We start from the raw sequence: 23,494 nt of genomic DNA, 5'->3' as shown, positions 1-23,494 counted from the left end.
CTTAAACAAATATTCCACTCCCTTTATTCCTGATTTGAGCGATACACCATTGCTGAAGGTTTGCCCTAGATGGATAGCCTACCAGTATACTGGTTTTCTGTACTGATTAGTGGTGTCTTGGTCTTGTTTTCTGTTCTCCTATGGAGAAAGAAAACCAATATGCTTCCTCTTCCACCCGGACCACCTGCTTGGCCTGTTGTAGGAAACCTCTTTCTGCTGGGCCAAAAGCCCAACTATTCACTATTTGCCCTATCTCGCCAATACGGCCCCTTAATGACAATCTATCTTGGCATGAAGAGAGCCGTTGTGGTCTCAACTTCTGCCATGGCAAAGGAGGTGCTCAAAACCCATGACCATAACTTTGCTGGGCGGACCCTCATACAGGCAATGAAGGTACTTTCTTACCACAAGTCCTCACTAGTTTGGAGCCAGTACGGACCCTACTGGAGGAAACTCAGACGTGTTCTCACTACAGAGCTCTTGTCTCCCAAGAAACTCCAAGCTTCTCAACATGTTAGAAGAGATTCAGTCTTCGAAATGGTTCGCTTGATTTTCGAGGACAATTGTGCCAAGGGAAAGAGTGTGTCCATTGGGGATACAATGATCCGCACGGCTCTGAATCTGATGGGTAATATGATATTCAGTGCAAACGTATTCGATCCCAGCATTCCCAACGGTGTGGAGCTCAGCAACGGTCTTTCATCATGGGTGAAGCTTTGCCAAAAACCCCATTTGGCCGATTTGTTTCCATGCCTTGGGTTTCTGGATCTCCATGGCGTGGGGGGTAAGATAGGAGTCCAGTTAAAGCGTGCTCACTATTGCATAGATCTATCCATAAGCAATCGACTGGAAAGCAGAAGAACAGAATTGGGTAATGAAGGAGAAGCGCCAAAGGATTTTCTGGATTCCTTGCTGGAGCTGAGAGATCAGGGAGATCAGGACATATCTCTTACGCAAATCAGAGCAATAATTTTTGTAAGGTTTACAATTTTTTTTATTTTTTATTTCTTCTCATATTTCAAAGTTTATTTGGGCTCAATGTAAACAGCAGGGTTGTTTATTTAGGCGTCATTTCTGATGTGGGCAGGAGCAGTTAGTGGCCGGTAGTGACAATACGGGTGCCACACTAGAATGGGCAATGGCGGAACTCATTCACAACCCCCACACAATGAAAAAAGTCCAAGAAGAACTGGAGCAAGTTGTGGGTCGAGAGAGAAGAGTGGAAGAATCTGATTTAGACCATCTGCCTTATCTCCGTGCAGTGGTGAAAGAAGTGTTTAGATTGCACCCTGTTGCGCCTCTTCTGCTGCCTCACAGAGCGGACAGCTCTTGTGAAATAATGGGATTTGTGATCCCCAAAGACACGCAGATTTGGGTGAACGTATGGGCCATAGGAAGGGATCCTGCGGTGTGGAAGGAGCCCTCTAAGTTTATGCCAGAGAGATTTCTGGAGGGTGAGAAAAGTAAGATGGACTTTAAAGGCCAGGATTTTGATCTCATACCACTTGGAGCGGGAAGAAGAATGTGTGTGGGGCTTCCTTTGGCTGATAAAATGGTTCATTTGATTTTGGCATCACTGATCCATTCCTTCGACTGGAGTCTTCCTGATGGAATACGTGTGGAGGAAATGGACATGGACGACGTATTTAGTATCGTGTTGAAGAAGCGTCAAGGATTGCAAGCAATCCCTACACCACGCCTGCCACATAGCCTATATTAGCCCTCCGCTAAAACTTATCCAGATTGTCAATGGAGGACCTTTGTAAGGTAATTTGTGTAACTCTGGCTCTTAAGGATTGCTTCACTATTGACAAGTCATTGTATGTTCTATTTGTTACTGCTTTGATTTCTGTTGGTAAAATAGGGAAGCGAACTGACAATTTTAAGCCTAGCAAGCACCATAAATATATATTTTCACGTTTTTCATATTTTCATTTTAATTTTTATGTTGGATCCTTCAATTTTTTATAGATCTGAATTCGCAAAGAGAGGACCACAAGGTCTTTTTCACCATCTTATTATTTGGAGCATAGATATAAATAGTTCCATTTCTTAGATGTTCCATCTTAGTAGCAAAATGATCAAGCTCAAACAAAATCATTGTACCTTTAATCAACCTAGCGTTCCAAAAAGTAGCAATGTCCCCAGAAGCACTATCAACATCACAACAATGAACCCCACTATCTTTAAAAACAACAAGCTTAATCTTAAGAAGTTTATCAATTTGCATCTTTGTCTCTTGCACAAGAAAAATGTCAAGTCTATGATCTCGAATCATATTAGATAGGAGATCAGGTTGTTCATCCCCTGTATATTCCATGATATAATCTTCATTTGGAAGAATGTGACAAACCAACAAGACCCATCTTCTAAAGAGTCCTCTAAGTCCTTTCTGCAACATCAAACTTACTTTGTCTATTTTTGTTCATACTACTATAAGGTCTACACACATTCTCTGTCTCAGAGCCGCAGTTAGCTTTCTGACGATTCCTAGTCTTAACCCCAACAGAGCTAGGAGGGGGAGAGGCTTTCCTCCTATTTCTCGAATTAACAACCGCAAACGGCTCCTCCTCGATAGCCTAGGGGGAAACCTCATCCCCCACCTTCTCAGTCGTAGGACTCACCGAATCAGACCTTGGAGCAGAGTCATTGGGGATATCCACCTCCAAGACCACTGAACCGACATTCCCTTCCGAGCTAGCATCCGCTTCCAAAGAAACTCTAAAAATGGGGGATGAATCAACATCCTTTTCCTTAGGAATAACTTTAGGGTCCATGCCGGGAGCAGCCTTAGAAAAATCTTCTAGAGAACTCAAGGGCTCCTTCTTCTTCCATACTTTCTTAACAATTGCAGAAGCCTTAGACAAGCAATCCCTCGCCCAATGCCCAACCTTTTTGCAATGAAAACAAGCAAAGGGGACGGATTCAAACTCCACTAGTTGAACCCACACACCCAGTTTAGAGTTGAAGTTGGTTTCGAAAGGAAGATCTGTTGATTGTTTGATGTTCACACAAATCCTCACATAAACCATCCTTTTTAAGAGGAAATCATAGGGTCAACTAAAATTAGATCCCCCAAGCAGGCAGCCAGACCCCTGAAGACTTCTTCATCCCAAAATCCAAGAGGTAGTCTAGGCAATCTAACCCACACAAAAGCAACATCACAAGACCAATCTTTAAGGTTAAAACCAAGTTCCCATCTTCTCAAAGCAACAGAGGCATTCCCTAGCATCTAGGGCCTACCCAAAAGCATAGAATGAAGATCCTCTTCACAGGTAAAGACGAAAGAGAAAAACCCCTTCACCATCGCAATAACATCAACTTGACCTTTTCCTTTCCATTTACTAGCAACCCAAGCCCTAACTAACTCAATGTTTGGACGAGGACCAACAAACCTCCTCACTAGGGAGCATTCCATAACATAAATACCCTTATCCAGAATGCAATTTGGGATAGTGATGGAAAAAGAGCTTGAAATAGGGTCCGCCAAATGAGAAATAGGAGTCAAACTCTTACCTTTAAGGTGAAAGCTAAAAAGCTCTACCCATTTCTGATTTCGGATCAAAAAATCCTCTCTCAAGTGAAGAGCCTAACCCACTAGGGCCCTAAGGCACAAGCTTCTAGGGGTTGGGGGAACAAGGAATCTTTTCCACCCTCATCATCAACTCCATTTTGGTCCTTGAATCTGTCAGGCCCATCCCCAAACACTTGACCGTCCTCCTTAGAATCCTTCGGCCCATCACGTGCACCGACACTAGCCATTTTTGTAAATTCCCACCTTCGAAAAAATCAAAATTTATCCTCCTCCACCTAACGCCATTTCACACTTTCTACTATTCTAATTATTGTTGAGCATTTAGAAAATACCCAATTATGTCCTAGAGGGGATGGCATTTTTTGTATGTATTTGGGTTGAAGCATGACATGTTGAATGTGATCATATCCTTAGTTTCTTATCTTCATGCTTGGGATGATGGGTGATGAGAGGCTTGTATTTGATATTTCTATTACTTGATAAATGTTAAAGATGCTTGGTTGACCCTATAAGCATAAAGGAGTTAGTTGAAGCAACATCATTATGCCCAAGTGATGGCTAGTTCGTTATTTATTAGTATTTTGTTTTTGTCTTGGAAGGTGTATAAAAAGTTGGGGAATGTTGGGATTAGGTGGATCATACACCTTACAAACCCTAATATCTCAATTATTTATTTAGTATTTATATGTTCTCATGAAATGAGACATCCCACTTTATGCCTTAAGTATTATGCCACATGTAATTTATTTTTATTTTAGAATTTATGTGTTTGAATATATTTATAAATCAATTTATTATCCTAAATGATATGCAAGAGCATCCTTGATAAAGATAGGAGTGTAAGAGATATCATGAAATATAGCATGATTAAGAGGGAGGTTACAAAGTGGACTAAGAATCTTGACCCACTTATGAGGTATGTTATGACATTACATGAAGCATATTTCTAAAGGTGATAGATGAAAAATAATGGAGTGTGAGTCATATGGATTTTTTTCATGGTATTTTTAGAGTTTGTTTATGCCCATGGTAATTCCTTACGACGGTATTTTGGGTCTCATGAGCCTAAATGAGCTTGAGATTGAGATGTATTAGAGGGATTTTTTACAAGGTTGTGTTGTCATATTTCTAGCAAAGGAGGAGGATGTTGATGTCCATGGAGGCAACATCTTGTTATTATGTTGTAACATAATTATTATTATTAAATAATAAATTGGTTCAATGCTTTGTGGGCTAGAATTTTTTTCAAATAGTTTTCCTAGGGTATATATGTTCTATTCTCTTTCTTTTGGTTGATTTCCCTTTATCTCTCTCATTATTTTTTTATGTTGTTTATATACAAAAATACTATTAAAAATTATATATTTGATTTATGTGAGATCGATAATCTCCTCAAAGGGTTAATGTGGAAATACCTATATGCTTAATAATTATGTGAAGATATGATTTATTTGCTAAGGGGTTTTGTAAGTACTTTTCATTATGTAAAAGGATGTGTGTGTCTTTTACTACACCTACCCATAATTTAAAAGTTGAACGATATATGTCTCTTAATTCCCGTAGGTATATCTAGGCCAAAAGATATTAGACAATTCGGAAAGTTATTATAGAGCCTAAGATTTTTAAATTTTCCTAATGTTTTCTTTATTCAAGCACATGCCAATTGGGACTCATTTGACTCGTCATGGAATTTCTAATAACCCACGACGTCCTTTATCTAAGGTGTTTGAAAACGGTCAATCTATATGTTCTAGTATTTCGCTCATGCCTAGGATTATTAGTAGTAGACACATTATTATTTTTTACCATTATGGCCTAAATCATTCTCTATATAATGTCATTCTAGGGGATGGAGCCAAATTCCCTATTGAGTTTAACTAGGCATGACATGCTTCTAGATTGGGGATTCTTATTTAGATTTAGAAAGATAAAAGTTCTTCTCTTTTTCCTAATTCTACTATGGATACAAATTTTTCTTCATTCCAAATCACTATATATTTCTAATCTACTCATTTAGATCTAAGTTCAAGCCACCAAGGTTGAATTTGGTCTTCATCATCTCCAAACTTTGCCAGATCATTAAAGGAATGCTCCATGCATTATGGTTAAGATTCAACCTTCACCATCTTGTATTAGATAACCCCATCAAGGCAAGAAATATAACCACTTAAATTTTTCACATTATTGTTATGAAATTCACTAAAGAGTCATCACTGTGCCTCAAACTTTTCCTATAAGACAAAATTATGGTTGCAACCCCCCTTGTCATCAATGTTTTGGTTGACTAGGATGGTGATTTCAACCTCCTCACTACTCCTCCACATCCTCTTAAAAATGTGACATGGTTGGGCTCATCCTAACTATGGTGAATTCCATCAACTTTAGCTTGTTATCTCTTCATTCAAATCTACATAGAACTAATTGTTAGAGGTTCCCAAGGAAGAAGAAACAATGGCTAATGGTGGATGGAAACCTATTAATGGTGAGATAGACTTGCCCAGTGGATGGGATAATCTTGTTGATTAGGACCCTCCTCCCATTATGATGTTGCCCTTATGACTTAAATATGTTTTTAGTTTCTATATTATTCTAACATTTCAATTAGTATTTCCTTATAAGATTCTATTCTTTCATTATATGACTTTGCCACATCTTTTTTTATTCCACTTGACTAATTTGACTTTAAAATAGAATCTTGTACCACTCACATTTTCAAATATTTAATTGCATACTTTGATACTTTTATTTACATACAATCTTTTTATTGAAAAAATAAAATAGTCAATGGACCCTCAGTCTACTAATGAAGTTGAATGGCTCCAAATGGGCCTAGCGGGGATCAAGTCTTGATGAGTGCAAGGTTCCAACATCATAAAGGATGAGACTAAGATCTTACCCCAGGTGAATTTGACGTAATGGATACCCCTCAGTCCTAGGCTCTTAGTTGAAGAGGTTTCAGCCTATAGGTCTATGCCCTTGTATCGGGTGGCAAAAACTACTTTGTGAAGGCCCTCATTAGACTGGTGTCACAGGCTTCATGCCCTTACTCGGCTATCGTTCTCGTAGGTCTCGACCCCCATCAATAATAATAATAAATACAGTAAAACAATAGAAAATAAAAGTACAACAAAATAGAAACTATTATATTCAAGAATTATTAGCATGATGGATAGGAAAATCATATAACCCAAAACAACAAATTGTCTTATGCAACCAGAAGAGTGCACCTGATTAGATAAAAAAATTCCTCTTATTAAACAATTTAAAAATCAGCACACAATTATATTGTAATTGTTAATTTATTAAATAAATGAAAAGAAAAGCCCAGCCAGATGTATTCTGCTGGCTGCATAGAGTAAACAATGGGTAATGGTTTCACCGGAATTCTCGATGGGGCGATAAAACTTGCGAAACATACAGCACTCCAAAGAAGAATCTTGTAAATCAACCCCAATCCAATGAGAGAGACAAGAAATAAGAGGGAGTTTGTCTTTTATCTGCCGAGGTAGTATCTCCCAAATGAGGCAGGACAAACTAAAAATGATTTCTTTAAGGATTAGATTACTCAGGCAAAGACTTCTTGAATCCTCGTCCTGGATGTTGACCACGAGCCCTTAAAAAACATTCAAAACCCTCCTCACTGGCCCTATACAGATCCTCATCATCATCAATGGACACCCAGCTGCTCACTCTGTTTTCTGTGCTCTTTACTACCAGCCTCCTTGTCTACTTATGGCTATGGAGAAAGAAGAAAGATACAATCATTTCTCTTCCTCCCGGACCTCCTGCTTGGCCTATTGTGGGAAACCTGTTTCAGATGGGAAAAAACACCAACGAAATCATGTTCTCCCTCTCCCAGCAATACGGTCCTATGATGACACTGCGCCTTGGCATGAAAATTATGATCGCGGCTATTCTAGCTCCAAAACAGACCATTCGTACAGTGTGTTAGTGACAGGTTAGTCAATCGTAACCGTTAATTTCAAAATCGACGGTGTAAAACGTGCGACTAACATGTTAGTCAATCCGTACTGTCTTTTTGAAATCAGAATAGACGCATCCGAAAACTATAATGGTTGTGTCCTCTTCTGCAATGGCGAAGGAGGTTCTGAAAACTCACGACCAAGTCTTTGCAGGGTGGCCAATCATGGCGTTCGCCAGGGCACACGATCAGGACAAGTCCATCATGTCGCTTATGGAATATGGTACTCGCTGGCGCAGGCTTAGGCGCATCGCCACCACAGAGCTCTTCAGTTCCAAACTTCCAAGAGACTTCAATCTCTGCAACACCTCAGGAGAGACGAGGTATTTCGAAGCATCGAACTTATTTTTGACGACAGGGGAAAGAGCGTGAATATTGGGCATATGGTGTTTTATACCTCCATGAATCTGCTGGGCAATATGATCTTTAGTGAGAGGGTCTTTGATCCACGCAATCCGGCTTCTGTGGAGTTCAAGGATACGATATGGACACTGTTGAAGCTCGGTGGTGCATCCAATTTGGCCAACTTTTTCCCCTTTCTTGCATTCCTCGATCCTCAGCGTATTTTGAGTCGAACTGTTACTCTGTTGCAGAAGATGTATGACTTTTTTTATGTCTTCATTAAGGATCGTCTCGCCTCACGAAGGAAGTCAGGCCTGGAACAGAGTGATTGTGGAAAGGATTTTCTGGACGTTCTGCTTGACAACAGAAGCGAGGATTTCACTCTCAAGGATATTAGACTTTTCATAACAGTAAGTCTAGAAAAGATATACAAGTATTCAGTTGTAGGATCTGCTTATCCTTCTTTCTTAGCTTATGTTGTTTCTGATAAAAATGAAATCTTCACAGTCCGTGATATGATTGAGATGTTTCTGAAAAAACTTGTAATTTTTGGTTTGCATATACTTTTCGATCATATTTCCTAATCTGAGAAAGAAGAGAAAGATAGTAGTTGATGTTTTATTCGTAAATAGTAGAGGGGGTTTGCATGCCTCCTTTACAGTCTTTATTTTTCTTCCTCTGCAGCCCTAGATTGCATGCTTAATAGCAATCTTTAATGGCAGCCTCTGGCTCTTGTTTCCATTATTAACTGCTGCCTCCTCCTAATTCATTGTCTATGATGCAGAAAACAGTTCTGTATATTGTCTTTGGCTTGAATTTTTCATTGCCTATTTCCCATGGTTTTGTAGATTATCCTTCACTTGTTGAAAACGCCCTTCTACCATTATTTCCTCTTATTTGTGAAAAGTTCTGCACATGTATTCAAAGATTGGTTATATGGAATCACATTCAGTGATTCATGAGGAGAATAGAAGTTAAAGTCCCATTTAATTTTTTTTTGAGTTAATAACAACCATATTCTTTGGCTTCCATCCTTAATTGAGTGGTAGAGAGCTTAAAAAGTCAGAAGATTCTGATTTTGTTTGTGTTTAAACTTTGATAGAAACAAAGCATATGATGATTAACAACATGCATATTTGAATTAATAGCAGAGTCTGTTAAGATTTTCTCTAGATTAGAGGTAGTATGATTGAGCTTGCATAATCAAAACTTTATTTCCATCATGTATTTCTCACCCTTGGCTCTGAGTTCTCACCCTTGGCTCTGAGTGGCTTAATTTACAATAATCTTTTTTCTTGCCTAGTTTATCTAGGCCTCTTGATCTTATTTGGCTTCTATCCTTTCCCTGTAACGTTTGGCCTTGGCTTGGGTTCTTACAACCTCCTTTTTAGCTTATGAACTTTTATTTATATCTACGCTCTGGTTTGTATATTTGACAAAAGATATTACATACTTTTTAATTTACATGATTTTTAAGTTAAATTTATATATCATTAATAATGGTTCACACAAATTCATCTATCATAAGAACGAATAGTCCACTTACTATTCATTGCATTGGATAATGTTCACAAGAGAAACATTCAGACTTTGTGCAAGATTCTAATACTTCATCTTCAAGTATCTAAATTTTCTGAAAGATCTTGATGTTTCAATCCTATGAGCATCATTCCAAAAGATTCTAATGCTTTAATCGTATAAACTATTCTCATGAAAGATAAGTTTGTGTGGACCACTATTCATGAAATACGAATCGATAAATTTGATTCAAATATTATACAATTAAACTTTGATAACATTATCATAAAGATGTCTCTTGGAGAATTTAGTTTTATCTTTAGATATAAAAAATTTATTATGCTGCCTAATTACAAAGCAAGATTCTAGGTTGTTACATAGATTTTTAATCTGCTTCTAATTTTAAAACCCAAGCACCGACCAGAAGATTCAAATTCTATGATCTTCATAGAATTAAACCTTATTGTGTTTATAATCTGCTTCTAATTTTAAAACCCAAGCACTGACCAGAAGATTCAAATTCTATGATCTTCATAGAATTAAACCTTATTGAGTTTATACCGCAGGAACTGTTTATGGCCGGTAGTGACACCATAGCTACCACAATAGAATGGGCAATGGCAGAACTCCTTCACAGTCCCCAAACAATGAAGCGAGTCCAGGCAGAATTAAAAGAGATCATTGGTCTCAACCGACATGTCGAAGAATCTGACATAGACCAACTTCCTTATTTTCATGCAGTAGTGAAAGAAGTGTTGAGAATGCATCCAGCAGCGCCTCTCCTGATCTGCCACAGAGCTGAAAGCAGGTGTAAAGTTGCAGGATTTGTGATACCCAAACACACGCAGGTGATCATGAACGTGTGGAGAATTGGAAGAGACCCTGCAGTATGGAAAGAGCCCTCCATATTTAGTCCAGAAAGACTTTTGGAGGGTGAGAACAGTAAAATGGATTAGAGGACAGAATTTTGAGCTGATTCCGTTTGGAGCAGGCAGAAGAATATGTGTGGGGCTTCCATTAGCAAGTCAAATGGTTCACTTGGTTTTGGCTTCTCTACTTCATTCATTCGAGTGGGCACTTCCTCATGGAATGTCTGTAGAGCAGCTGGACATGACCGATGAGTTTGGATTGACATTGAAGAACGCCGTACACTTGGAAGCAATCTTCACATTGCGCTTACCACATGAAATATATTAATTAGGGAAAAGGGTCCACTAGTTGAGCGCGTTTCAATTCTTGTGATAGAAGTTGTTGATTTAATATTCCATACTTGCTGATTTAATGTCCAACTTTTGTACAACATTGTACCAATAGTTGTATGATAAGTACCAACAACTGAATGAAATATACCATTTGTTGTGAAAAGTAACCAATCATGTGATGCCACATCAGCTGCACAAGTATTGGGACCCTTTTGCACACCTATTGGTCTCACTTTTTTTTTGGGCTGTTTTGGACACCTTGGCAAAAAGCATGCTGATGTGGCATCATATTTGATGCTGTGGCCCTGAAACCTTAGTTATAAGCAGGGGACTTGCTAAGTAAGCTGCTGTAAAAAATTCGGAGTGATTTGAAATTTACACGTAGGATTTTGAGAAGCGTGAAGTTAGGATGGACAACTACTGGGTCCTCTCCCCTAGATTGAATATTCTTGCTCTTATCAAATTCAGTTTATCTTCATTAGGATGAGGTGCATAATCACTCATATTTCGGAATCATAGTTGTAGTTAGATAATTGTGTATGTTGACGAAAGTAATATGTATGATTATTGGTCTTTTTTCTTATGTTTTTTAATTTTTATTTTATTTTTAAATTTTATTTATAATTTTAGATTAGACATTTGAGAGTTTGCATCTTTCGATCATAACAATGTTGTAAGATTATATTTTATGTCATTAATGAGCCACAAATCAACATTAATAATTATGTATTTTCTTTATTTGGTATTTTTGTATATGTTTGAATTTGTGGCTCTTTTTGTATCATTATATGTGCTTGATTATAGGAATTGGGATTTTACTTCTATTTAGGAGTGAAGCAAGCAATAATTAGTTCCTTCCAATGCAACATTGTTTTGGTATAAATGAAAATCTAGGGTGATTTTTAGTTAATTTGTATATTTTTTATTTTTAAATACTAGTAATATAAAAAGAAATTTAGCTTTGCTATTAGATTGTATTTTTGTTTTAGGGATTTTAACAATTCTTAATGTAAGAGAAGGCATAATAAATGTTGTTTGTATTTTTGTTAGGCAATAAGAATTAAACTAAATTCCAACATTTTGTGAGTTATTTGATCATTCTATCCATTAATATGGAGAGAAATGAGCTAGATCCCTTTTTGTAGTTTGTTAGGGTGAAGTCATATGTGAGTTGTGTTTGGTTTTAGAATATGCTAGTAGTATGGTGGCACATTACATTGCTAGTTGTAGGAGGTTTGGGGACCAAAAATAAACCTTGAATACTGACAACATAATAAAATAATTATTTGTCTATCTTTCTAATTAGACCTGTTAAAACATAAAGGAAAAACCTTTTTTCTCTAAAATTCAATTTTAAGCAAACTATAATGTTTATTAATACTAGATTTTATACCCCTCATCTATGTTAAATCTTGCAAATATACACCTCTTAAGCTAGTTTGTCAAGATGAGAATAGTTTTGAGAATGCTTAGCTTCACTTTAAATGGATTGTCATTTCAAGAAAATTGTGAACACAACATTGCCATTGTCACTTGATTGTTCTAAGACAAAGGTAGAAATGTAGTTGCATACCTTGCTATCATTTTCTATGATGATGATGATGATATTTATTAACGTCAACCAGTCTTAGGAGAAGTACCAAGTCCCCATAACTAAGCGAACTCTATAGAGTCTAGTTGATTCTTGAGTCAAGAGAGGGAAAAACATTAAAAATTGTGGTTAGTATGATCTATTTTTTCTAATTTTTTTTAAATCTAGATTTTGAGAATGTTTTGATTCAATTTTGAGCCTTACATTCCTAAATCAAGTAAAGAATATATTTGGGTAATTTTTCATTCGTAAATGGTAAAGAGCATTCTTCTTTTGCCAAGCCACTTAATGTTAATAAATTTGTAGAAGTTGATCTTAAAAGGTGAAATGGTTAAGTGTGTCTTGTCTTGTTAAACTTGTAATCTTGTATAACAATATTTGTTTTCTCTAATAGATAGTTTGTATGGATACCACATTTATCTCTATTAATAGTTTACTTGTATTAAGGTTTGTAATTATTGTTGTAGGTTTGTCATTATATTTTTGCCAATTCTTTTAGAAACAACACTATTAGATTACTACTTATGGTAATTGGTGTGATTTTTTAATCTCATGTTTCTTGAACTAAATTGTCATGCCCCTTTTTTTAACAATATATTTTATAATAATGATTTCTTGTCTCAAGGTCCTTCTCCTTCTCTCAATCATTTTTTTTATGTCTATGCTCTATATCTTATTTTCCTCAATGTTATTCTAGGTTTCTAAAATCTTTATGTTTAGGAAATATATTCATTCTAAGTATCTTTATGTTTAGGAAATATATTCATTCTAAGTATCTTTATATCAGTAAGCCATCAAGGTTCATCATCCCTCAAGTCCTCTTCTCATCAAACCTCTAGATTTTCCCATCCTAATATCCTTTTCCTCGTAGTTTTGATTTATTCTATACTTCTATTTGGGTTTTAGAATTTCCTATTTAGGCATACCTCACAATAATTCCCCTCCTTCATTCCCTCCTCCTATCAAGCTATCAAACTTGTCTTTCCCGACTTACCCTTCTATTATTTTAAAGATGATTTAACTTCCCCATCCTAACATACCTCCCAATTGTTCATCACTTGCATTCCTTATTCTATCGAGACTTTAGAGTTTCCCCTAATTTCATACCTCTGCACCAAACTTATAGAGTTAAATTTTATATCACTAGAATGCCTCACTTTTGAATCCCAATCCTTGACTTTTTGTACAATTCATGGAGTACCCTCAAACTTCCAAACTGATATTCCCACTTCTTCACCCTATTCATCCCACCTAATTCATGTCATGTCAAAATGCCTTAATATTTTTTTATGTATGCATCTCTAATAAGGGTTTTTATTTTATTTTTTTAAGATAAGTGCTACCAATAATGGGGATAGCTCCCTATATTGCTTGCGACTATGGAAAATTACATATATTTTTAGACAAGAGAAACCCACTTGTCTATGCATACCCAGCCCCATTTTAAACAAATATACCCAAAATTACATAAAGATCCAAAAAAAATTATCGTTCCACACTTATCCAAGTATACCCCAATACTATTCCGACACTACCCTAAAATTACACTTGCCCCCCAATGGCTTGATATATCACAACAATGAATTCACCAATGTTGATTGCATTGCGGGTGGAGTTCTTCGGAAGCCACTAATCGTCAGACTCGGTTACCCTTCGAAAGGGTTCCATATTTCCATTGAATACTGTGCACCTAAATATCTCCCACGCATTCTCCCCGAATGATTTCAATCTCTCCCGCTCTTCCTTCCATACTTCCTTGCGGGCCATCTCACGAATGGTGTCACTATCTACAGATTCCTCATCCTTTGCATACTCCTCACAATCTTCCCCTTCCTCATTGCCATCTACATCACCATCGCTATCATCCTCCAAGTTCGAGGGTAAGTAGTTATCAAACTAGAAGTATATCTTCAGAATGCTCACTTTGACTTCTTCCTCCATACTCAGAATGGCATTAGCAACACTATCTGCGATAAATGGTTTTATGAACCCTGCTAACAGTTCAACCACATGCTCCTTCGAATCGATGATATCCACCAGTGGTAGGAGAACTGCTTCCAACACCAAAGCATCACACCAATGTCTGTCATAATTTAGAGTGATGCCCACGAGCTCCCGCACAGAGTCATACACATAATCTTCAGTGCAAAACAGATTTCTCAACTGCATATTCAATGTGTTTTCATAGTTCACACAACTAACCCTTTCAAAGTGTGCCATTGCCAAAAAAATTCTCTGCAAAGCTCCCAAAACGGCACTCGCACTTTCCTGTTTTACCTTTGCCCTACGAATTTGCTATATAAAGTTGTGATTTGTGATGTCAATCAATTGCGCTCTGTCCATATCCTGTTAGGATCTCTCATTCTGCAAGAGTGCCATTATCGATGTAGTGGCAATTTCTAAGCATCATGATGAGCTACTCGGGGGCCATGTGATCTAGCCGCCAAGGAGACAATTTCCTACTTGCGACCTCAGATTCGTACTTCGCTAGTGTTTATCAAGGTGCCACCACAATGTCCCAGCAGCCGATAGGGTCCAAACAATCATAGATATGCTACTCGATCCCCTATCGAGGATATCTTTGGTAGTCTTTCAAAAATTGTCCTTTGATATTCTCCGCTGCAGATGTCTGGGAAAAGTAAACAGGAACATCATAGTCCCCCACATTGAGGTTTGCAAGATAATCAGCCACCTGATTCCCCTCTCTGTAGACATGCCCAATCTCCTAGCTCCCAATTTTCTTCAGATGCTCTTTTATCATAGGGACCCATTTATTAAGCTGCCAGCTATGAAAACTTGATCGACTGATCCCGGTTATTATTATTTGTGAGTCGCCCTCAATTATAATTCTAGACATTCCTTGCCAGACACAGAGACGTAATCCTGCCTCTAATGCATGAATCTCTGCTTCATTGTTTGTGGCAACTCCAATGCCACCAAACAACCCATGAAGAATATTGCCCTGTTCATCCCATATTATGGCTCCAATACCTGATACCCCCGGATTCCCCTTACTGGCAACGTCAAAGTTCAATTTTGTCCAACTCCTCAGAGGGGTTGCCCATCTGATGGTATTTCTATCATGGCACTTTGCTGGGATCGCATTTATATGTGGCTCTTTGAGGACCCATTTCTTCTCCATCTGTGCATCCCAATTAGTGTATATCTTAGCCCTTCCTATTGTTTTTTTCCCATTCATTACTTCTATTGCAGTTTTGATCTTTTCCACCAACATTCCCTGTGACAATGATGTCTCCTTGAAAATCCTCATGTTCCTTTCTTTCCAAATATGCCATACAATTAAGGAAGGTCCAATTAACCATATATCACACCATTTTGTCTTCTGATTGGCTGGCCATGATAGAATGAATTCAAAGAGTCTTTCATTTTTAACAGCCACCCAATTAATACTGTCAAGAAACCAATTCCAACAAAATTATGCAACCGGACGCCAAAAAAGTAGATGATTTGCTGACTCTTCCTCCGCACGGCACAGAACACAACGATTAGGGCTTGAGATACTTATATTTTTTAGTCTGTCCCCAGTTAGAATTTTTTTATGCAATGTGATCCACAGGAAAGCCTCGACTTTTGGTAGCACTTTACGGCTCCAACATAGTTTATGTGGCCAACTGTTGATGGATCCTCTTTGTCTCTAGACTTCATATCCGAGTTTGACGTTGTACCTTCCGAATTTTGCTGCACACCACATTATGATATCTTCATCCCTAGTCTCCGGTATTCTCCTATCTTTAATTGCTTTCCAAAGTTGTTCGCATATTGAAAGACTCCCAATGTCGATTTTCCTCCATATTCTTATGCCATTTTGATTAGCTTGTCTTTCCATGTAATCGCACACATGTCGTTCTATACAATTCTCCACCATGTCCACTCATCCCTTGTCTTCAAATGCATCTGCTAATGCAGGATACCCATCCCATGAGTCTCTCCAAAACAGCACGGTGCTGCCATTACCAATTTGCCATGAAATATCATCTGTGATAATGTGTCTACTATCCCATAGAAAATTCCAGGTTGTCGACCCTCTCTTCGAATTAGCCATTGTGAGGATTCTATTGGTGTTGTCTGTATCCAGATACTTCTTTTGGAATAGTCTGCACCACAATTTCTGAGGTTCCTTACACATTTTCCAAGCTAGCTTCGCACCAAGAGCACAATTTTGCACTTCCATTTTTCTAAGACCAGCACCCCCCTCTTCCTTAACGAGGCATAAAGTGTCCCAGTTGATCAGTGGAATTTTCTTGTTGTATTTGGCTCCAACCCACACAAATTTCTTTAGTAAGTTGTTCAGCCTTTTGCCAGCCGCAAATGACATTTTGAAACATGACATGCTATATATAGGTATTGCAGATAGAACTGACTTGATCATGGTAATTCGACCAACTTGAGTTAGTCATCTATTTTTCCAATTCTCTGATTTGGCTTGACAAGACTTGGTAACATCTTCCCAACTTCGTGTTTGCCTGCACCCTTTGTTTATCCGCACCCCTAGGTACTTGATTGGAAGCTCCACAATGCTTATGTCCAGGAGTTGTGCAATTTTGCCCTGCGTTTGTTTGTTGGTATTGAAAAAGAATAGCTGGGATTTCCCTTTGTTCATAACTTGTCCTGAGGCCAAAGTGTATTCCTCCAATGTGTTTCTAATGCCCGTAGCTTCCCGTATGGTAGCCTCATCGAATATGATAGTAATATCAGCAAACTGTGAGTGTGTGATTGCCTCAAACTGATCATGGACTTTGATTCCTTTCCAAATGCCTTCGTGGTGCCTCCTTTTGATTAATCTCCCCAACACCTCAACCATAAACACAAACAATGAAGGAGACAATGGATCTCCTTGTCGTAGGCCATTCGTGGCTTCAAAGAACCTACTTACATTCCCATTGATTAGTAATGAAAATTTAATAGTACTAATGCAGAATTTTATGCATTCAATCCATTTATCAGGAAACCCAAATTTGATAAGAACTTGGCACAAGATGCTCCAGATTACTTTATCATAAGCTTTAGCTACATCAAGTTTAACGATCATACCTCTTTGTCTTCCTTTATGAAGTGAATGATTGACTTCCGACACCAATGTTATGTTATCCACGATTTCTCTATCTGGAGTAAACCCATTCTAGTTTTCTGAGACTAACTTAGGGAGCACTTTCTTCAATCTTTCAGCCATAGCCTTAGAGATTATCTTTTAGATAGTATTGCACAAAGATATTGGCCTATAGTCAGACATGGAGTCGCAATCTACTTTTTTGGGAATGAGGCAAATAATAGTATGATTCATTTCTTTAACAAACTTGTGTTTTTTCTGAAATTCTTCCACCACAACCCATATATCTTTTCCCATAAATTCCCAACCTTTTTGAAAAAGTTCCACCGTGCAACCATCCGGTCCAGGTGCTTTGTGTGGGTGAAGTGCGAAAGTAGCCAATTTGATTTCCTCCAAAGAATAAGGAGCCACGAGCATGTCGCTGTCAGAGCTGGAAATCAAGGGGTCAATGACTTCTTCTATGATTGTTGTGTGCCCGTGTTTCCTTCCTCGGAGCTGCCCAACATGTCTTCAAAGTATTCAAGGGCAATTCGTTCCATCTCTGTATCCAGTGTTTTTAGTATCCCATTCGTATCCTTGATTGAGGAAATTCTATTATTAATCCTTCTTGCTTTTGACGATGCATGGAAGAATTTTGTATTGAGATCCCCCTCAAAAATCCATAGCTCCCTAAATTTATCCTTCCAATAAAGTTCTTCCCTCTTTAGAATTTTCATATATTGCATTTTTAAATCCTTTTCCATTTCATACTCCTTATTTGTCATGTCAAATTGCATTACATTTTTGCCAATTTCTTCCAATTTTTCCTCAATTCTACCTTTCTCCGCAAAGATGTTTTTAAATGTGTTCTTATTCCATTCCTTTATCCAATTTTTTAGGTGCCGCATTCTCTTGATAAATTTAAAATTAGGGGAGCCAGAGTATATGTTACCTTCCAGCCACCAAATCTTCAGGTTGTCCAGGATTGCTTCATCTCTCCACCACATGCTTTGGAACTTAAAGTAATTCTTTTGGCTATGCATCTCTTGTGCAATGGATAGGGATAGAGGTAGATGATTTGATCCAACTTGAGGCACAATCTCAGTTTCTAAAGAGTAGTCTCCATTAATCCACCACTCCCCAACCAAGAACCGATCCAACCTTTCTGATATATCGGCAAAATTCAGTCTTTTGTTTGTCCAAGTGAATTTACCATTCTTTGGATGGATATCCACCAATTTACAATTCGCTATAAAATCCCGAAAATCTTCCATCACTTTGGTGGGCTTCCGGAGGCCACCCATCTTTTCATCAATCTCTAAAATGGCGCTGAAGTCCCCAGTAACAATGACCTTATCACCATTCATTTGGCTTGTTTGATTATAGACCTTATTCCAGACTCTTAACTTTTCCTCCGTTTTACAGGGGCCGTATATATTAAACAATGGAAATGATATTTTGGACTGCTTGCAGGTAATAATGCACGTCATCTAGTGATCACAAGAAGCAATGGGGTGTACCTCCACTTTGGCAGTATTCCACAAGATTCCCAAGCCCCCAGCCAAACCCTTGGCATCCTAAAATAAACCTTCCCACTTATAGCCGTATTTGATGAATTCGCACGCCTTATCCCTGTTCAGTTTAGTCTCCTGAAGTATATAAACGTCTGAGTCTAACTTGGCCATGTTTCTCTTGACCAAGCATTTTTTGTCAGGGGCCGAGAGGCCCCTGACATTCCATGAGGTCAACCTCATCTTCCCCCAAGGGGGGCCTTGCCCCACTTGTCCGAATTCAGGAATTTCTTCATGCTAACAATGCCCTTTTCTTTTGCCCTCTGCTCCCTAACTGTTTTGTGACTCTTCCTTCCTCTTGTGGCTTTTTCTCTTCCGAGTATGATATTCGCAGATTGGCTGATGTGCCTTGGTTCCACGATGTTCAGGTCGTCATCATCACTCCCCCGTTCAGCAGTGTTTGATTCTGAGATTTGCAAATCTTCCTCCACCACCGGTTCCTCAATAGGATACACCACGGTGTCATTGTTCGGGATTTGTTCATCACCTAATGAAGTGTTTTCAGTGGGAGTATTCGAACAAACATTTTGTTTCTCCTTGCAATTACTGATTTTAGGACCTTCCAGAAAAAAGATTTCCTATACTTGTGTTTTCTCTTTAGCCCTCCAAACTTTCTCTGTCTTTTTCCTGGGGCACTTAAAAGCTTTTCTTACAAACATTCTGCAATTGGCAGTGTTGTGGAATTTGTTTCCACACCGAAAACAAACCTCTATTTCCTTTTCAATCTCAATTTGTTGCTTCCAATTCCCGTCTGCGTTGAGGAGCATAACTGAAGAAGGAATTGTTCTTAAGGCTACAACTTTGAGTCTGGCATATGTGTAAAGGTCTCCTTCCACAATTTCTTCATCAATTTCTAACAGCGTGTCAAGGGATCTTCCAATCATCTCTAGGCAGACCTCACTCCAATATTCAATCGGTAAGTTATATAAGCAAATTCACACTGGTTTGTCATAAGTTGCCATTGCAGTAGGGTCAAAATTCAGGGTCCACGGTTGAATGTACAGGGGATGTTCTTTTCGGAACCAATTTTTGAGTGTAATGGTGTGGTCTCTGTCTTCTTCGCAGGTAAAAACCGCCACAAAGAAACCCTTAGGAAGAAATTTAACCCTAATGTTACTCCCCCAATTTTCCAATACCCATACATGAATGTCTTTTCTTGGCAGTTTGGGCCCTAAATATTTTGCAATGATGGCATGATGGCTGAAAATATCTTTCTCATTCTCAATACAGTCAGAAAGATCAATTTTCATAACGCCATCTGCAGAGCCCCTTCCTGCTTCTGTGTGACGGTTCGTCTCCTGGTCGATGTTGCCATCGCTTTCCTCCGACCCAGTCCATTTGATGCCATAGTCATCCCAATCTACCTCCAGGGTACGCCATTTGACATGTCTTATTGGGCTCGTAGCCTTCGCAACATTGCTATGCTTGTCGAAAGCGTCCTCCTGTAAACTGCTCTGCTTGTCACAAACTTCCTCCTCCATTTTAGCTACGTACACTATATTGTGGGCTTCTATTCTTAACCTCTTATCTCTAATAAGGGTTTTACATCTGTCAAAATATTATCTATTTGGTGGACATGGCTCTGCTTGTATTTCTTGTCATGGGAGCGTGTTTTTTTTCTTTGGCCACCATTAATAAACTACCTAGATTTTGAGGCCAAGAATCATCGCACTATTAACCCTTTATGTCCTAATAGGAATCGATGTCTGTTGGCATAAGACTAATTGGTATCAGAGCTTTGTACCTTGGAAGAAGCCTAACAACTTGAGGAAGATCTGGAAGATTGAATCGATGGACTCTAGTTTGCAGAGACAACTTAGTGTGGCACTTGAAGATCTTGATGCAGCAATGAAGGAAAAGAGTAGTCTGAAAAGAAATTTGTATGTTACTTAAGACTTCATTGAAACCCTAAAAGATCAACTAAACACCTCTTGGAAAAAGAGAAAGGAGCTGATGGACAAGCTAAAGGAGAAAGAAGAGCAAAGTATTGAAAATCAAGACAAGACTAATGAATGTGAGAAGATGGTCAAGGAGAATCCATTTTTGAAAAATGAGATGCAATCTATTGTCATGAAGCTGACTAAGGAGATTGAAGACCAGAAGAAGAATGAAGAAAGCTTGACTCAATCCTTGAAAGAGAGATCTGATGAATGTTGCAGATTGACATGTGAGAATGACCAATTGAAACTTGAATTGGTGCAAACAAAGAATGATGGACAAGAACTTGAAAGATAGATCATAATTCTGAGAGATGAGTTGACTACTGCTAATGAATACAAAGATAAGTTCAAAGATAGTTCAGCCTAGTTGGATAAGATGTTGGATAGTCAGAGACATGGAAAAGACATGTGAGGACTTGGATTTGAGAAAGGAGAATCCTCCAGTTCTGGTCAAAGCAATCATTAGCAGAAGAACAAGAAACCTTTGGTAAGACAACCTAATGCCTATAAATTCAATGGTAAATGTTTTACTTGCAATAGATTCGGTCATATGGAAAATCAATGCAGAAGTAGGATGAATAATGTGAACAATGGTGATCATACCTTTACCGGTCAATGTTTCAAATGCAACAATTTTGGACATTGTAGACATATAAATCTGACCACTTTCCTAAGTGAATATTTAATATTTATTTTAACCTCATTCCTCTATTTAATTAAATTCTATTTAATTGATATTTTTATATACATCTATTTGATTAAATGAATTACTCAATTTATTTAATTAAGTTCACCTAAGCCTTTTTCTAACCTTTGATTAAATAAATCAATTTATTTAATTAATTCCCCTTTCTCCCTTTTTTAATTAAATCTACATTTAATTAAATTAATCCTTGCAAATAAATAAATTTAATTTATTTATTTAAATCTCCCACTTGTATTTATGCAAGTTGTGTCTATTTGATTGAAATAAAGTAATTTTATTTTAATTAAAATACTTTTCCCTCCACTTGCATTTTCCTACATCTCCCACTTGCCTCCCTAAAACTATTCTAGATTCTTCTAATTACTTCCAATTTAGCCTAATCCATCTCCTAAATATTGTCACATCCCTAAGCAAAGGGAATTCACTTCTCAAACCCTCAAAGTCTTTGAAAACCATTAAAGGCTTTATGTCCTCAACAAGTTAATCCTCAAAGTCCTCATAACCATTAATGGTTAACTCAACCTTCTTACATGATTAGAGACTTTCTTTCTAACTCGACCCTCATCTAACCCAAGGGTCTCATCAAGCATTCATGGCTTTAACCTTGGTTATCCCTTTAACCCTTGCACAAGAGTTTACCCTTTGGGTAAAAGCTTTATCCAATGGATAACCATAACCCTTACCTCCTAAGGTAGCCTTCATGTCTTCTCAAGCATTTAATGCTTCTTTCATCTCCTCTCAAGCAGTCTCTTGTTGACAATTGTCACCATTTCATTGGTGAGAATTGTGAACATGGATTGATAACTTTCAATCTTGGCCCTTGTTAAGATTATCCAATATTGACCATCCATTGCCCTATTTTCCCTATAAATAGAGCTCTCATTCTCTCATTTTGAGGGATCAAAGTTTCATGCTTCTAATCTATAGTCATTTTACTAAGCATTTAGCCTCTCTTTGATAAAAATCATCTTAAATAGAATTTTAGAAGTAATTTTAAATATCATAGCATATCCATGTTATACTAGCATATCATGCTAGGATAAGTTCACTAATACTTTATCTTATCATCATCTTTTATGCTAGTTTAAAACATCATAGATTCAATATCATACATGACTAGGAATGCATTCATGCTAAATTAATCAAACATCACTCATTCTTGGAGTTGTCATTCCTAAGTCACTTTGCTCAGTGATCTGAGAGCAAAGGCATTAACTTGAGGGATCCTATGAGATAAAGAACAATGGAACACCCCTTGGGAAGTTGAGTTATTCAATATAGCTCCCATAACTTGCACCAAGAGTCCCATTAGTGTGTGGACAATTTGGAATTAAACTTTTACGTTTATGTACCCCACATTTCTCGCACACATTTATGGCGCCCATCGTGGGGCATAACCCCATTAATCTTATCGTTTTTGATGCAGGAGCAATATTGCAAGCATGTGGAAAAGCTGGTTTAGCGCATGGGGACCTTTCTTTAGCGCGTAGAAACCTTTAGTTAGCGTTTTTGGTATACTGTTTAGCACATTAGACCTCTTCTCTAGCGCATTTAGACTTTTTGTTAGCGCCTAATATTCTGGCTTTATTCTGTATCATCATAGCATATTTGGTAAACAGAGTAGCGCATTTGGTAACCAGTTTAGCGCATAGAAGTCAATTTGTAGCGCATCTGCACTTTTTTGTAGCGCATCTATGCAATAGTTTAACGCATAGCTCTGACAGAGGAAAAAGCAAAACTGTAACCGAAGAAGGAAAATTTTAGGCTTGTGAAACCCACCCTCAAGATTTGATTGTTTTTGCTAACTGATTTTGTGCAGGAGCAACAGGAGTTAGTTTAAGTTTTTCTTTACTCTCTTTCAAAGTTAGTAAAAAGAACTCACCTTCCTTTTTTGCAAAAGCTTAAAATGAACCTCATGATTTCTTTGGGATGCTTAAAACGAACTTCATACTTTCTCTTGGTGTTTAAAACAAAACCTCATCTTTTCCTTATTGCATGGGTAAAAAGAACAACAAACCAAAAAATTTCATTCTTGCAAGTTAGGAAAACACTTTGTTTGG

The 23,494-nt window shown here is 37.8% G+C and overlaps 2 protein-coding genes across 5 annotated transcripts; both read left to right on the top strand.

Annotated features, from left to right (window-relative positions):
• On the top strand, positions 1–23,285 carry LOC131073041 (geraniol 8-hydroxylase-like). Of its 4 annotated transcripts, none has more exons than XM_058009403.2 (3): positions 3–975; positions 1,088–1,767; positions 22,861–23,285. In XM_058009403.2, the coding sequence occupies exons 1-2, from the start codon at positions 70–72 to the stop codon at positions 1,718–1,720; spliced, it is 1,539 nt and encodes a 512-aa protein (XP_057865386.2). In that variant the 5' UTR covers positions 3–69; the 3' UTR covers positions 1,721–1,767; positions 22,861–23,285. The 4 variants fall into 4 exon arrangements, with proteins under 4 accessions (XP_057865388.2, XP_057865386.2, XP_057865387.2 ...); XM_058009404.2 differs by lacking the exon at positions 22,861–23,285 and adding an exon at positions 9,944–10,983; XM_058009405.2 differs by lacking the exon at positions 22,861–23,285 and having other exon boundaries at positions 1–975; positions 1,094–1,940.
• On the top strand, positions 7,629–10,574 carry LOC131073056 (cytochrome P450 76T24-like). The gene is made up of 4 exons (XM_059222150.1): positions 7,629–7,840; positions 7,948–8,401; positions 9,944–10,310; positions 10,369–10,574. Exons 1-4 carry the CDS (start codon positions 7,629–7,631, stop codon positions 10,572–10,574), a joined length of 1,239 nt encoding a protein of 412 aa, XP_059078133.1.
• Positions 23,286–23,494: the final 209 nt, after the last annotated feature.

Source organism: Cryptomeria japonica, chromosome 6 (assembly GCF_030272615.1).
Source record: "Cryptomeria japonica chromosome 6, Sugi_1.0, whole genome shotgun sequence".
Lineage (NCBI taxonomy): Eukaryota > Viridiplantae > Streptophyta > Pinopsida > Cupressales > Cupressaceae > Cryptomeria > Cryptomeria japonica.
The sequence above is the reverse complement of the archived record's forward strand: the minus strand, read 5'-3'. Positions and strand labels throughout refer to the sequence as shown.